Source organism: Podarcis muralis, chromosome 8 (genome assembly GCF_964188315.1).
Source record: "Podarcis muralis chromosome 8, rPodMur119.hap1.1, whole genome shotgun sequence".
Taxonomy (NCBI): Eukaryota; Metazoa; Chordata; class Lepidosauria; order Squamata; family Lacertidae; genus Podarcis; species Podarcis muralis.
The window spans coordinates 86,320,020-86,335,845 of record NC_135662.1 but is presented as its reverse complement, the minus strand read 5'-3'; the positions used below and the strand labels follow the sequence as shown (position 1 = coordinate 86,335,845).

At 43.7% G+C, this 15,826-nt stretch overlaps 1 protein-coding gene across 1 annotated transcript; it reads right to left on the bottom strand.

The window, feature by feature from the left end:
- Nucleotides 1-666: 666 nt before the first annotated feature.
- HDAC3 (histone deacetylase 3) lies at nucleotides 667-14,817 on the bottom strand. The gene is made up of 15 exons (XM_028738178.2): nucleotides 14,660-14,817; nucleotides 13,315-13,397; nucleotides 12,645-12,787; nucleotides 10,125-10,206; nucleotides 9,558-9,614; nucleotides 9,411-9,466; nucleotides 8,580-8,713; nucleotides 8,268-8,348; nucleotides 8,094-8,167; nucleotides 7,809-7,873; nucleotides 5,771-5,860; nucleotides 5,596-5,654; nucleotides 4,298-4,377; nucleotides 2,661-2,818; nucleotides 667-2,430 (listed from the first exon to the last, which is right to left on the bottom strand). Exons 1-15 carry the CDS (start codon nucleotides 14,712-14,714, stop codon nucleotides 2,361-2,363), a joined length of 1,287 nt encoding a protein of 428 aa, XP_028594011.1. The 5' UTR covers nucleotides 14,715-14,817; the 3' UTR covers nucleotides 667-2,360.
- Nucleotides 14,818-15,826: the final 1,009 nt, after the last annotated feature.

Here is a 15,826-nt window from a genome sequence, read left to right as displayed (position 1 = left end):
TCGCATATGTCCTTCAGACAGTAAATTAAGGGAGTGTGTATTGCAGTTTCCAGTTACTACTAATGCACCCACACACTTCCTGAACGTGTGGCAAAAAAATCACTTTGTGCTACAGTGATTCTACAACCATGAAAAGTAATTTCGTACCCCCTCGAGACATGAAAGAATAGACTGGGCTCCATTACTATAATAATTTTTTAAAAGGACTGAAAGTGACTGTACATCACACATGAGGAACCCATTTACAGTTGGAGGGCCAAATTCCCTTCTGGACATTTATTTCTGCACTGCAGGGGGTTGGCCTAGATGACCCTTGGGGTCCCTTCCAATTCTACAATTTTATTATTCCCAGGGCCACATGTCAGTGACAAGCAGGGCTAGAGGCAAAGTAGCAACAAAGGTAAATGTTTCTACAGCAGGCTGCTTTCTATACAGTCCTTTGTATCCCCTCCAGACAAGCAAGAGTTTGAGGACAAATACCAGCCAGGCAAAAACACTCAAGAAGGATGTGAAACAGGTCCAGTGAAGGGCGAGGCATGAGGAGAGTTCTGAGGGCCAGAAAGAGAGGCATGTGGGGGCCACATCTGGTCACTGAGTCTGCTGTACAGGATGCATGAGCGCATATCAATGCAAGAGGCAGGGGGAGAAGGAAAGACACAAAACAGGTAAGAAAAACACCATCCTGTTGTTTAATATTTTAAAAGCATTAGTAAAATATGAGCATAAGGAAGAAAAGATCAGTTGCTGTTCTGCCATTCTACCCGCAGTGAAGTCTTCATAACACTGATGGCAAGTATCTGCACGCACACATACAGCTTAAGACCAGTAAGACCACAGCCAAACTGAGGCACACATTGCATCAATGGCTATGTAGTCACAAAGGAAAGAGAACTTGCAGTTAAAACTAGAGAAGCCTTTCATATGTTTGCTTGGATCCAAAAAGAACTTTATTTTTAAGGAAGTTTGCGGAAGAGATGTTTCCTGTCCACTTCTCCCCACTGTGTGCATCCCCCCCTTACCCTGAAAAAGAAAATCCTCTCTGGGTGGTCTGGGGGACTCTCCTGAACAATATGGAATGTGGTTCAGGGGGAAGAGGGGACAGGAAGCTTTCCTTTCATAAAGTTCCTTAAAATTTATTTAGGAACAAAGCCTCTGCCTGAGCACATGCTCAGAAGGCATGACTCATTAAAATATGTAAAGGGTCACAGAAGGGAGAAGCTCAACAATAGGAAGACTTTCCACAACAACATAACCATCTTTGGCCCAGGTCTTCCCCTACAATCCATGTAACATTCTTTTGAGAAGCAACATGACCTCTATGAAACCAAAGGTGACGTCTGTGGAAAGGTCACTCTTGGGGGTACACGGAGTTGTACATAGGTGCACAATTCAGCATTTCCCAGCCTTGGGGTATCCAGCTGTTTTTGGACTACAGCTCCCATCATCCCTAGCTAGCAATACCAGTGGTCAGGGATGATGGGAAGTGTAGTATGAAACCAGCTGGAGGCCAAGGGTTAGGCAACCCTGCACTAGTGTGTGAATGTAATCAACACTCATGCAAAACAAAATTCTCCATTGACAAGGGTTTTTTTTTGGATGCCACTTTGGTACCAAGTACGCAGTGTGACCTGAAGAAATATTAAGAAACAACACCCACCCACCCCCAGCCTTCTGTCCCTCAAATATCCCACATGGGTAAGTTTTTTCAACATGCCCTGATTTTGAAAATGAGCTGCTACAAAAATAACCTCCTATGAAGAAATCTGTGCTAAATGAACCAGAATTGTTGGGTCAGCCGCAAAACTGACCATTCCAACCTCCATTACTGGCTCAGCAAAATATTAACCATTATCTGGTTCTCCCTTTTATCTGATTTACTTTAACAGGGGACTCTGGCTGGCTGAAAAACTGGCAAACGACTGACTTTTACACTGCAGCTTTTTGGATTTAAAACCAGCTGCTTCAGCAGAACACCTCACATACACAAACCTGTTTCAAAAGAAGTCAGAAGACATGTCCAAGTGCAACAGTGCTTCTTGTTGTCTGCAAGGGAGACAAAGTCACTGCAGAATGAGACCCAACAGCTGGTCACACAGCAGTGAAACAGACTTGTGTGAACATGAAATTATGAAATTCTTTTTCCACAAACAGTGGCAAAGGCACAGTCTCAAGGGATGGGAAAGGCTCTGGGAGGACCATAAACCTCTCAATGTCTTTTGCGCCCCAGTAATTGCATGATTCAGCAGTCCTGCTGCCATCACTTAGCGACAGGACAGAGGCTTTCCACTGGAACCCGCTGCATCCTTATAGCACCACCATCCTGTGATCTCCGCACTGTTCACACTCCCATGATTCAGGCATCATATCTCCACATCACTTTCTTTATCGTTATCATGGTCACCATCGTAGAACTCATTTGAAGCCTCCGGCCTGCAAGACAAGTTAACACAGGAGGAGGCCAAAAATTAAGCACAGACACTGGAAACCTGCCCACCTAAAACTGCAGCAACTACATGCTTCTGGAAAACAGCAATCTAAACAATAAGCAAAAGCCCAAATCAATGTAGTGTTGGTTCTGGGAGGCACATATCATAGTTCCTCCAGTTGGGCTGGGGTGCAAACACGGGACGCTTCTACTTGAGGGATAAACAGAAACATGCCTGCTGTAGTTCTCCTCAGAACCTCTCTCTTCAGGATCAGGCTCATCTGGGCGATCAAAATTCAGCAAATCAGAAGGGACGTCATGGATCTGGACACTGGGTGCATGGTTCAGCATCTTCAAATTCTCAAATATAGTTTGCCGAATTTGATCTAAGTACTGGTCAGAAGAGAAGGGGGGGGACAGCAGGTCATATCATAGACGCTTTCAGGTATGAAAATATTTATAAAGTTCCAGCCACCACTCCTGCCTGGCTGCCAGAAATGCCAAGGGCACTAGATTTTCTCTTACTGAATGAGTAGAGAAGCCATTTGGCCCAAGGGCCGACAGGAACCTGTCCAAATTGCCAGGGCCAAAACAAAAGCAAAACTCTTAAGGGAATGGGAAGCAAAATCACACCACCACCCCCATACACAAAACATGTACCAGACACCAAGGACACGGCACTGCCCCTCTTCTCCCCCACCCTCTCTCTCACAAACAGAGCACTCCAGAAACAAAATAAAATTCCTCTCTAAGGAGCAGATGGGTCCTTTATCTAGGTCTAGGATCGGTTTAGAGATAAGCCCTCTGCCTATTCCTTCAGAGCAAAAGGCAGCATTTCCACCCACTCAGAGTTTGTGTGGGGTACAGAAAAATGCTGCTTTTAAAATCAAAGAACAGACTGAGAGCTTATCTCCAATCTAAGAGCAAAGATAGGAGCTCCTTCTGTTGTCTTTTGTCTCTCTCAACGGGGCCACTGCTAATCTTAGCACAGTGACACTTGTAACATAAATTAAAAATCCCTTTGTCACTTATGACATCAGGTGATTAGTAACGATCTAGATGAAATCCAACAATGTGAAGTCCATCTAATATATTAGGTACATTTGGCAGGCAGTTCATAGAATTAGAAAGGCAGTGCTCAGTATATTCCAATTTAGACAGGAGTCGCACTCCTCTTAAAATATCAGATTGCAGCTGGGTGGTCCTGCTTGATCTTGGTGTCTTCTACGCTTATGATAATTTTTTATTCTCTTGCTAATTATGCTGTTCTAAATATGCATTTTATAGTGGACTTCCTTTAGTAATGTTTTCTTTTGAAATGGTCAAGACAATTTTTTCCCTAACTTGGCTGTGTTAAATGTGCATTTTATAGCTGACCTCTTTTGTAATGTTTTATTTTGAAATCTTTTAAGATAATATTTTAGTTTCCTGTTGCTTTGAATGTATACTTGACTTTCTTCAGTAATGTTTTATTTGATGTTTTAATGAAGGTTGTAAACCACTTTGAGATTTTTTTCTTAAAAATATAAAGCAGTATAGAATGAAATTAAAAATGAAAATAATAACTATTTGCCCAAAATGAATTTGCAGGTTCGGAATGATCCCAATCACTCTTACTCAGGCATAGGCAAACTCGGCCCTCCAGGTATTTTTGGGACTACAACTCCCATCATCCCTAGGTAACAGGACCAGTGGTCAGAGATGTTGGGAATTGTAGTCTCAAAACATCTGGAGGGCCTGCTCTTACTGCTTGGAATGGGCTTTGGGAAACCAGAAGCACCAATGCTGCAACTTTTGAAAATGTCAAGGCAGAAGACATGGTGGGAGGTTAAAGCAGAGCTAAGTGAAATATATATGGCCAAAATTACTTACCTGCCTCGAGTTCTGATTTTCAATTCGAGTGCTGACATCAGGGTGGAGGGTAAAGTCTGGAGCAAAGTATTCAAAGTACTCTGCATAGAGACAGAAAATTAGTGTGGGTACATGCATACTGATGTTTATACATTTTAAAATAAGGAGGAAATCCATGCACAACCCCTTTCAAACAACTCTACAAGCCCGTGCAACAACTAACTGAACAGCAAGCTGCAGCTCCACTCTCCTAAAGGAGGAATCTCTCTCAATGCCTTGGCTCCCTTTATGTAAATTAATGAAATCAGCTGATTTTCCAGCTGCTTAGAACTGATGAAAACATAGAATCAAATTCTGCTTCATCTACAAAGCTGTAATGCCATCAAACCAACAAATATCTTTCTATGAAGCTTTAATGGAGAGTCAACACCCCATTTCCACTACTCTTTACTATCTGGATTGGAATTTGGTTACAGCAGAAGTACATGATAAACGATGGTCTAGGCAGATGCTGCTTCTTTCACAACATCTGTAGTATATTTTAGAGTTTTTAAATGGATAATAAATATTTTCAGTCAGTTTTCCGGTTTGCATAACACAGAATTATTGGGAATCAATATTGATGAGCAAATGTAATAACCACTGACAACTCCAAGTGGAAAAAGTAACAGGATTAAATAATCTGGTTTAAGATAATTTGCCTCCAATAATTAGAAAAGCATAGGCAGATATGAAAAGGTTGGCCAAAGGTTGGTCGCCACCTCCACCACGTAAATCTGCTTAACCCTAATATTTTGAAACAATCTGAAAGATGCTGTTGGTGAATTACAGATTAACCAACCCCAACCCCCAACAAATCCTGCTGGAGAATTTGGATGAGGTGGAGATATCCCTGCACCCAGCCCAACCCAGAGACACTGCCCTTGTTGGCAGGGCAGTTCCACCAGCAAGTGGTTCCCCACTGTATCTGCACAAGGGGCACAAGCTACCACTGGCAGCGTTGTTAGCAGCAGCCAATAGCAACCCCCAAAATGGAGTGCTTCAGGGTAGAGGCGGGCTAGAACCCAAATCAACCGGGCTGCTGTCACATGATAACAAGGGGCCCAACCACGACCTGGACACCGATATAGTGAGCTGACATTTTCCTCTACACACCACACCTGCCCTGGCCAGTACTCGCAACAAGGTTCTACAGGTGGCAGCGGCTACTCCATGAAGCCTTGTCATTGCTTTTGAACTATCCCCCTAAGTTATCTAGATACTAATAACTTGGGGAAACTAAATATGCTACAAGTGACATCAGTGACATTTGAACTTACCACTATATGGAAGCTCCTCACTAATTGCTTCATCTACAAGTAATGATGTTTCATAAGTCCTAAAATAAAAGGCAGACTACAGTGAAGTCTTCACATGACACAAACCTGTGCCATTTTATATCCAAGGAATGTAAAGCCCCCACCCATTATCAACAAAAGCTTCCAGAAGACTCACCAGCACCGGGCCACATTGCGAACTGTGTAGCCACCTCCTCCTAACACCAGGAGTGGTATGTTGAAACTCTTTACATATTCTACACATTCCCTAGGATTCAAAGTTATAAAATTTAGAAATGAATTCCTCTCAAACTTGCTTACATTCATCTATGTGTTGTACATAAACCATCACCCTTCATATGGCTACAAATAGGTTTTGGAAGATTTACAAATAACTAACAACACAGGCTCTATTTACTCAGGTGTATGCTCCTGAGCGCGTTAAAAGTGGGAGATTTATTTCAGACTGGCCAAAAGCCCAGGAAAATCTATGCAGCAGAAAGAGTCAGTGTGAACTCTCTAAAGTCCTAAATATTGAAATGATTGAGTAATGTATATTATGTATAAATACACACAATAACTTATTCTGAGTTAAATGCTGATCTTTCACTACTGACTTCAAAGGTGAAGGTTGAAAAAAAGTAAAGAGAGCCTAGGTTATTATTACTATTAACCCACCCCAAGGTAATTCTTAGTATAACTGTGGGAGGCATACACAATTAATAAAGAACAACCAAAACCTGTAAACTTTCTGCTTATCTTGTCTTTGTGAGAAAGCAGATAATTGTGCAGGTGTGCCTTATAGAACACACCTGCCTACAGAGGGGAACAACTGATCCAAACATGTTAACAAAAGTAGAACAACAATACCATCACTACTACAAAGCACCAAATCAACAAAGTGTGACCTAACACTACATTATTGCTCAGAAAATCAGAAACGAATCCTCATGTGCCAGGGTGAGAATCAATTCTCAGAATGGGGAGGGGGGAGACAGGGTTTCAAACTGCTAACTACCAAGGACCAAAAAAGATGGGACACAAAGATACATTAATGCAGGGGTCGCCAAAGTTTTTGGAGCAGTGGGCACATTTTGAATTTGGGGAAGTGCCTGTCACAAATTGACTGCCGTTGGGGCAAAGCACAATTAGAGCAAGTACACGCACTGCTGTTTCCCCCTTCCAGACCTCATGCTTATTGTGGGAAATAAGCCATGTCCTGCTTGTGGAGATCACATGGCAATTATTTACACTATTAGGAAAAATAAACAAGGTGGCCACACACACATCTCTCTCTCTCTCACTCTCTCTCTCTCTCTCTCACACACACACACACACACACACAGAGAGAGAGAGAGAACTGTCTCTCACATGCACTTCACAAATGCCTCTCCCTCTCCACCCAAGTGCATCTTTCCCTTTCTCAAAGCACACATTCATCCGTACTTCTTGTTCACATACGTGTCTGTCTCTCACAGACCATATGCATGACTCTCCCCCTTCCAGCTCTCTCTCATACAAACACAACACTACACATGCATTTCTCATCTGTCTGCTCAAGTGCATCTCTCCCAGTTACACGCAGAACCCCTTCAAGGGGTGAAGCAAGTGGACACCACCAGCTCCACATTAACTGGCAGGCAACAAGCAACCAAAGAGGATGGACCACTAGATGAGCAGAGAAGCAATCCCTGCCACTTCTCCCCACTCGAAAAGCAACCCCTCAAAAGCAACCAGAATGCAAGAACAACCCTTCCAGCTTCGCTTTATTTTTAACTGAAGAAACCACAAAGGCTCTGATTTTTATCAGACCAGCAGCACTGTTTTTGCGATATAGTTCATTCACCATAGCAAGCAGCTATTTAGCCTATATCAGGAAATATAGTACACCTGCATTTTTCCACGGGGGTGGGGGGCAATAGCAAGTTCATCAGAAAGCACATTTTACTGAAGTAGAACAGGTAGGGGTGTTAAACTTTTTCTCATACTGTTTTTCAATCACATACACACCAATTAATTCCACTGTGTTTTTCTGCTGCAGGGCTAATAGTCACTTTGTGGGAGGGGTCAACCTCTCCCTCACCCCTCCAGCACCACTAGTCCAAACAAATGTGAAGCTCCCACAGCTGCATTAAAGGGTAAAAAAGGTGGGAGATCCAATCACATCCGTTTCAGTTCCAATGCGCCCTTTTACTCAACTCATTAAAGGGACTCACCCATGTCCTCTTATGCTGAGGTTAAAGCAACCAAGACGATCACAACCTAGCGAGTCAGCACCACACTTAATGGAGGCAAAGAAGAAGAAATGAGGAGAAAACAACAGTATCGGTGCACTAGCTACTGATTATCCAAAACACTCAACAGAATATCAGGAACGCATCTCATCCCAGCCAGCCCACCTATCTCCCAACCCTCCCCCCACTAGTTCTTCTGTGTGGCCACCAAAGGAAATGCAAGTCCACACCCATGACTCTCACTGCTTAGGTCTTCCATCCTCTTACCTGCAGCACTATGCACGTGGGCTGATAGAACTCTATAACTTGATTAATGACTGGCTGGAAGAGGTGTTTGTAACCTTCAAAGAGAAGACAAGACTCTGCTGTTATAGCTCCTCTGCTGCAATCTGCACAGAAGTCAGAGTATCCAGCAAGGCCCAAGAGAAGCCTTCCACTTACTTTGGTCATCAATGCCGTCACGCAAAGGTACGTTCAGACAGTAATAACGGCCACTCTCAGCTCCCACTTCGTACATGTCACCTAGCAGGTGAAAGCGGGGCAAAGTGCAGAATTCAAACTTTGATTTTTAAAATAGTTTACTACCTAGCTAATCCACAGCCTGAAGAAATCCCATCTCCATTTTCAGCTCACCACTGGAACATCCCCACACTAATGTACCTATCCTATATCTAAGCACTCTGCAGGTATCCAAAATGAAATCTGTATTGCATCTTTAATCCAGCTTATAATAAGCAATAAAAAGTTTTGTACCTGTACCAGGGAAGAAGTAGTTTCCATATTTGTGAAAGGACACTGTCATGACACGGTCTGTCAAATAAAAAGCCTCCTGAACACCATCTCCATGATGGATATCTATGTCAATGTACAGTACACGTGGGTGATACCTGTCAGAAACCCAAAAACATGTTAGAGAAGCAGGTGGAAGCTGGCAACACCAGGGTGAAATCCTGTATCCAAGCTGCACAGCCACTCCCCTCACCCAGTTGCCAATCCAAGTTTCTTACTCACCAAAAAGGTGTATTTCATGTCGTAGATCAGAAAGGGAAACATTTGTATGTATTTTATAGTTAGGCAGCAGATAGGGAAAGGGATTGGAGACAAGCAGGTAATGTGTTTTAATTATCTGTAAAGCCAGACTGGAGGAGGAGGGAGGAATAACTTAGTCTTCTTGATGAAGGGAGCAATGCCAAGTAGTGGAAGCCAGTGTAATTTATGCCAGTTTAAGTTAGGCAAGCATAAAGTGCACCAGATCCAAACCCCGTTCAGGGTGGGGTTTTCAAACACAAGACTGCACCAAAAAATGCCAAGCCAGGGCTTAATTATTGCATTTCTTAAACTGGAACAAAAAAGTGCAGGTAGGAAAGAAGTGTACCACATCTGGACTCAGCCAGACACAACTAAACAAGAATTATCACATAATGATCAAACACTTGAAGAAGGATCAATTGAAAGGGAATGGGAAGGGCCACCAGCACAAGAGAAGCCATTTAAACACACAGTCTCTAGTGCAGCTCCATTATGCCATTTACAGCAACACCAACTCCCCCCTCCGCCTATGCACCACTTGCACCAACTCCTTACTTGAGAAGCTCCAAGATGCCGATCACAATGTCATTGACATAACAAAACCCAGAAGCCTGAAACACAAAAAAGGCAAAAGTGAGTCAGTGAAAAGCAACTAAGTTTTCTTTACCCTCCAAAGCAAGGAAAGTAGACTTGCCTCATTACCTCAAACTTCTTGGCATGGTGCAGACCTCCAGCCCAGTTTATTGCAATATCACAGATCTAAGGACAGAAGGAGGACGTTAGCTCAAATGAAAGAGGATTATGCTGCCCTAACAGCAATACTTACCAAGGGATGATGAATCCCTATATCCTAAGCTACCCCATTCACTCTGCTGACTGCCTTTGCAAAAAAAACAACAACAAACTGTTAAGGCTATCTGAGTTATAGTTTTGTACCCATGAGAGTATTTAGCATTTATACTTCCTAGCATTCTAAGCACTTCATTGCACTCCTCACAAAAAAACCTATAAGGTAGGACAGAATTAGTACCTCCATATTGGAGATGGGAGGCTAAAAACCACCAAGTGAATTCATGCCCCAGATAGGATTTGAACTGGGGGGTTCCTGAGTACCCCACCACGCCATATCAGATATCAAATCTCCCCCAGAGTCAATGATCATGAATACCATTTTAGTTGCACAAAAAAATTACAGAGCAAATTTTAGAGCAACCTAGTTGACAGCAACTTAAGGATGTGAAGAAGGTGAAGATGACATCACCTTGTTACCTTATTATTCAGTTGTGTTGCTCCTTGCAATGAAGCCCCAGTATATCGAGAACAAAATTCAAACAGCCCTGGGAACACTGGACTATGAGAGAACACAAAATTACACTTAGTTTAGGATAAAATGGCAGAAACTTTCCAATCCAAAATAGCTATTTGGGTATGGAAGATCCGACCATATCGCTAGATGTGAATAAGAAACACAAGACAGGCAAGGCAACGTTTTTGTTTAGCAGCCACAGTTGAAATAGGAGTGTGCAAGTCGTCTAATAATTCAGAACTCTTCATCTGCAAGGGTCCATGGTTCTACTTGCCAAGGCAAGTGCCTATCCCCAGCAAACATGACAAGCCCTCTCCCAATCATGGAGCAGGGGCTGGGCATTACCCACAATTGGAAACACAACTGTGTTTCCAGAGATGCTCCAAGTACCCTGAAATAACAAGACGACGAAGAGGAAGAGTTTGGATTTGATATCCCGCTTTATCACTACCCTAAGGAGTCTCAAAGTGGCTAACAATCTCCTTTCCCTTCCTCCCCAACAACAAACACTCTGTGAGGTGAGTGAGGCTGAGAGACTTCAGAGAAGTGTGACTGGCCCAAGGTCACCCAGCAGCTGCATGTGGAGGAGCAGGGACATGAACCCGGTTCACCAGATTACGAGTCTACCGCTCTTAACCACTACACCACACTGGCTCTGGAAAGTCCATAAACAGCATTCCCACTACTCCTGTTCCCTGTATTGTCTCTGATAATTGAGGTGGCATACAGAGCAATCCTAGCTGTATCGTCCTTCTATTTCTCCAACCCCCTTTAAAGCCATGCAAGTTGGCGGCCATCACTACATTTTGCAGTCTCAAATTCCACTATGTGATGTTTAAAAAGGTACTTCCTTTTGTTTAGCCTGTATCTTCCCGCCTTCGGGTTCATTGGGTGGCCCTAGTGCTTAGGGGTATACTGCCTCTGACCATGGAGTCTCCTTTTAGTAATAATGGTTATTGATGGACCTATCCTCCGCAACTCTTTCAAGTAGCCAAGGAACTGCACAAGGGCAGAATCACCCATCTCTTTCAGTATTGCACAATTGTAGCTGCACAGAGAAGTCAAATCAGCCTGGAGAGGGTGCCAAGGGGTGAATACAGCAGTGCTTGCCAGGTCCACCCACTCTCACGTTGGGTTTGAGGGCTGGCTCTGGTTGCTTTTGAAGCTCTCCTTATTGCTGTCTCTCAAGATGACATAGAAAGCTGAGAAAGCTTGTTGGAACAGAAATGTCTTCAGATGTTTCCAGAAAGTGCAGCTATCTGTGACTGCACTATCTAAGCAGGAACACTGCTCCTCAAAACAGGGGCCACCACACTAAAAGCCCTGCTCCAAGTTACTTCTGAGCAGGCTTCTGATATCTTTGCGGCTTGACGGAGAAGCTCTCCTTACTCCTACTGGGTAAAGCTGTCTCTCAAGTGAGATGGTCATTGGGATGTGAGACCCAGCCCAGTAGGAGTGTCACATTCCCTTTTGAAACTTGTCCTGGTAGCAGATTAGCAGCCAGTGCGAATCCAGAAAATACAGTGTTGCATGCTGTCAGCCATTGGCTCCCGCAAGCAACCCAGCTGCCATGTTCTGCACTAGCTGCAGCCTCTGGGCTAACCTCAAAGTAACCCCACATAAAGCATATTGCAGTAATCTCCCCCTTGAGCTTGGCAATGCATGGATTACTGTAGGCACACAGTAATATTGTGTGTGTGTGTGTGTGTGTGTGTGTGTGTGTAAGAAAGCACCGGCTTTGCTAGTCCTCAGACTTTAGTAAGCCTCCTGGTGCTCCCGTAAGCAGGGCCGACCAAAGATATTTTAGCACCTGAGGTAAACCACAAAATGTTCTGCAGTGGTCTAAGTATGACAGGAAACTACATTTTCCTCAGTATTTTCTAGCCTAACTCCATGTGCTTTAACATCACTTCAAGAATTAGGAACCATTTAGACTTTTCTTAATTAAGTCACTTTTCTCTAAAAAGCTTTGCTGACATTAAGATTTCTGCATATGAGATCTTCAGCTCTATTACAGTAGTACACATCCTTGGTGAAGCCAGGAAAATAAGCAAATATTTACTGTTGGCTTATGTTTATAGAGCACATGAATAAAGGTTGAATGAGTGCCTTCCACTTATCTCCCCCTAGTCAATCTCTCTGCATGGCATTCCATTTCCCTTCTCACACCACATTCACATCAGTCAATCATCTACCCTTCTACATCCTCACATATATTTCCACATGTAAATCTTTATGTTTCTAACCAAACAACGACATTATCTTATTTCTTTTGTCATTCACACCTGTAGAAGATTTAGCAAAGAATTTAAACCACTTGATTATACGCAGAACCCCCAAGTCATTTACAAAAAAATGAAACAAACAATATTGCAATGAAAGACCAGTACTTTTTTGTTCAAGCAGGCATTTGGGACCTCTGTTATTACCACACATTTTGGGTCCTATCTACCTGATGCATCTAGAAGGTATGCAGCACTTACCAGTCATCCCCCACATTGAAAGCATTGAGGCTCTTGGTGAATCCTTGCATGTTATTTGGAGACACTCGCTGAAGGAAGTCAATGTAATCTTCTGAATGAAAGCGGCACATATCATGTTGAGATGCTTGATATGGTTTAAATACCTGCAAGAGAAATTTCTCCCATTCAGGACTGAATTCAACAGATCAAGGTTGTACAGCTGTCAGACTCAAAGTTCCAGTTTACACTATCCCTACTCAGACTTCTATATTTATGCTCACCATGGCAAATGAGCTGCTGCAGTTTTATGAACTTAATGAACAAAACCTTCCTCTGAGACCTGAAGCTGCAGAGGTGGATAGGAATTGTCCGGGCAATTGTGCAGCAATACCCACTCTCAAAGTTCGGTATCACAGCCAAATAGGTAACAACTGCGGGAAAGGGAGGGGGGCTTTCTTAGCACAAATTGGAAAGGGGAAGGTCAGAAAACTAAAATGCTTTGGCTTGGTGGCAAAGTCAATAAAATTGCTGATTCCTGCCTCCAGTGATTCCACACTTTGTGAGAGGCTTTACATGTAGTGTATGCAGATTCTGAAATATACCTACAAAAGAATGGATAAAAATGTCCTAAAATAAATATTACTGTCTTGAAACTAGCAGCTGTCTTTGACCCAGTAAATGCAATGCTTACAATCATCTTCTTATAGAGTCCATAGTGCAGAACCAGACTGTGGGTCAGTGCCAAGCGATGAGGCTTCATGGGATGTCCCGCTCCTAACACAATAAGAAAGAAAGGAAAAAACACTGTGAAATCAACATCCCCATACCAGAAACAAAGGTTCATTAAGACCTAGCTTATTACTAGCACTCGTCCATAGAGAAAGAAGTGCAAACAGAGATAAAAGTAGTATTGTGGGAGAACATTATGCTGATACATGATTCCCTTATAGCAGAAGTATAGCCCAATGATTAAGATTTACATTGTTAAGAACAGTTGAGTGAAGTACCAATTAGTTTCATTCATTGTCTAACTTCTTCTTTGGCAATCACTCATAGCCAAGTAAGATTGCCTTCTATAAACACGGTTTTAACAATGAGTCTGTAAGTGGCTGCGGAGGCCAATTCTGGATCCACACATCCTTCCACAGTGGGAACATTGGTTTCCGGGCGGGAGTTGATCACGGTGTGGATTTGCCAAGCATGCCTTCCTCTTAGCACTTTCTCCCTTCCATCCTGAGTTCGAGTGTCTTCAAACCCCATGACAACTTTGGTAAAGGCTGTTCTCCAACTGGAGCTCTCGCAGGCCAGTGTTTCCCAGTTGTCAGTGTTTATACTACATTTTTTTAGATTTGCCTTGAGACAGTCTTTAAACCTCTTTTGTTGACCACCAGCATTACGCTTTCCATTTTTAAGTTTGGAACAGAGTAGTTGCTTTGGAAGACAATCATCAGGCATCTGCATCTTATCATAAGTGTTCTCTAAATTGAGTAAATACAGTTTCCACATAATGCATGTATGGTTCTTTGGTGGTGTGTGGTTTTGTTTTGGTTCAGTCAAAATATCCTTTCAATACCCACCACCCTCACAGGCGTGCTTGGTTAGGAACACAGGAGAGGGCCTTCTTGGTGGCCTCTCCCAGACTCTTCCCCCCCCCCCCCCCGACCGTGATAATTATTACTATTAATTCACTTATTATGACTATGTCAAATGGGGACTCGGAGCTGAAAATACAACCATGAAGAGGCAATTAAACGACTACAGAGTTAAAACTAGATATAAATATAGAAGATGCACGAGAGTGGATTTAAAAGGGGTTGGGGAGGAAGCGAAACCTCCGTGACTGGAACTCTTGCTGCTTATTTTTAAAGCGGGGGCTGTTTTCTGAAGGGCGGAGGCAGAGATCACGCGGAGGCGGAGGCAGAGGGCCACTCGGCACGGCCCGCTCCGCCCGGCAAGACCCGACCTGCGGCCTTTTCCGACCCACCCCCGGCTCCCCTCGCACCGGCCCCCGCAGAACCCGCCGCCGCGCCGCGCACCGTAGTGGAAGTTCCCCACGTCCGGGTCGTAGAAGTAGGCCACCGTCTTCGCCATGGCAACCCCTCGCGGAACGGCCCCGCCGAGTAACGGGCGACCCGCGCGCTGCCACGCCGCCAACGTCACCACGCCGCCGACGCACACACGGAGGCTCCGCCCACAAGTGACGCGCAACACCGCTCGCTCGCCCGGGCTCCTCCTGGCTTCTCGCCAGGCCGCTCTCGCGAGACCCAAAGCGAGAGGCCGGGCTCTTCGTGGGAGGAGCGTGGGCGGAATTATAGCACGCCTTGCTTGGGCTCCGTCGGTCGGGATTGGCGCGTCGGTAATGAAAGTCAATCGTGGCTCCGCCCCTCTCTGCCCCGCGCACGCGCACAGGCCGCGATCTCTGCAGTGATCCTGTTTGGAGCCGGCTGCAGCGAAGGCTCAAGAAAAGAGAACAGAATAGGAAGTGATTACATATCTGTCGATATCGATATCTGTTTATAGACATGTATACGATTACTAAAAGTCCGGAGAAAGAAGGCGAAACCTTCCATTTTATTTATTTATTTCTTAAAATGTGTACAGTACACTGCTTGATTGTGAAAAACCTCAAAGCTGTTTACAGAAAGGTAAAATCAAGAAAAATCCTCAACTCTGCTTTAAAGCATTCAAACGTTAAAATACCAAAGCAGATTAAAATCACTTCCAACTTCCTAAGCATCTGGGCAGGCTTGTCTTAGGCGCTGAAGGAGTGCAGTGAAAGTGCCTTCTTGATCTCAGTAGGCAGGCAGTTCCACAGTGCAGGCGCTGCCACAGTAAACGAGTATGTGGCAGCTGCAGTCATAGGTCCTTATGTCCACTAAATGTTTGCTCCCAGAATAATACCCAAAACAACAATGAACAGCAAAGCTTCATGTGTGGTTCTAATATAGTACTGTTTGAATTTAGGTGTTAGTAGTTACACAAATAATTTTCCCAAATTCAAAACCACATTCTTCTTTACCTGTAACACTTGAAAGAGACCCCTTGCTTTATTTTCTTATCACTACAGTATAAAATCTCCAGAATGTGCAAGTGTGTGAAGAAAGGAGAACAGAAAAGCAGGATAATTAGGAAATGGTAGAATAGCTTTCTAGAGAAATGAAGGCAGGTGGGATGTATTTTCTTTAAAAGATGGAGCTATAGAT

What these genes read in the sequence shown, in the direction of transcription:
- HDAC3 (XM_028738178.2), bottom strand. Translation starts at nt 14,714, where the DNA reads ATGGCGAAGACGGTGGCCTACTTCTACGACCCGGACGTGGGGAACTTC. An exon ending in CCACGTGCATAGTGCTGCAG is followed by an intron (nt 7,874 to 8,093) that starts GTAAGAGGATGG and finishes GCCTCCATTAAG; the next exon opens with TGTGGTGCTGACTCGCTAGG. An exon ending in CGCAATGTGGCCCGGTGCTG is followed by an intron (nt 5,655 to 5,770) that starts GTGAGTCTTCTG and finishes CTTTTATTTTAG; the next exon opens with GACTTATGAAACATCATTAC.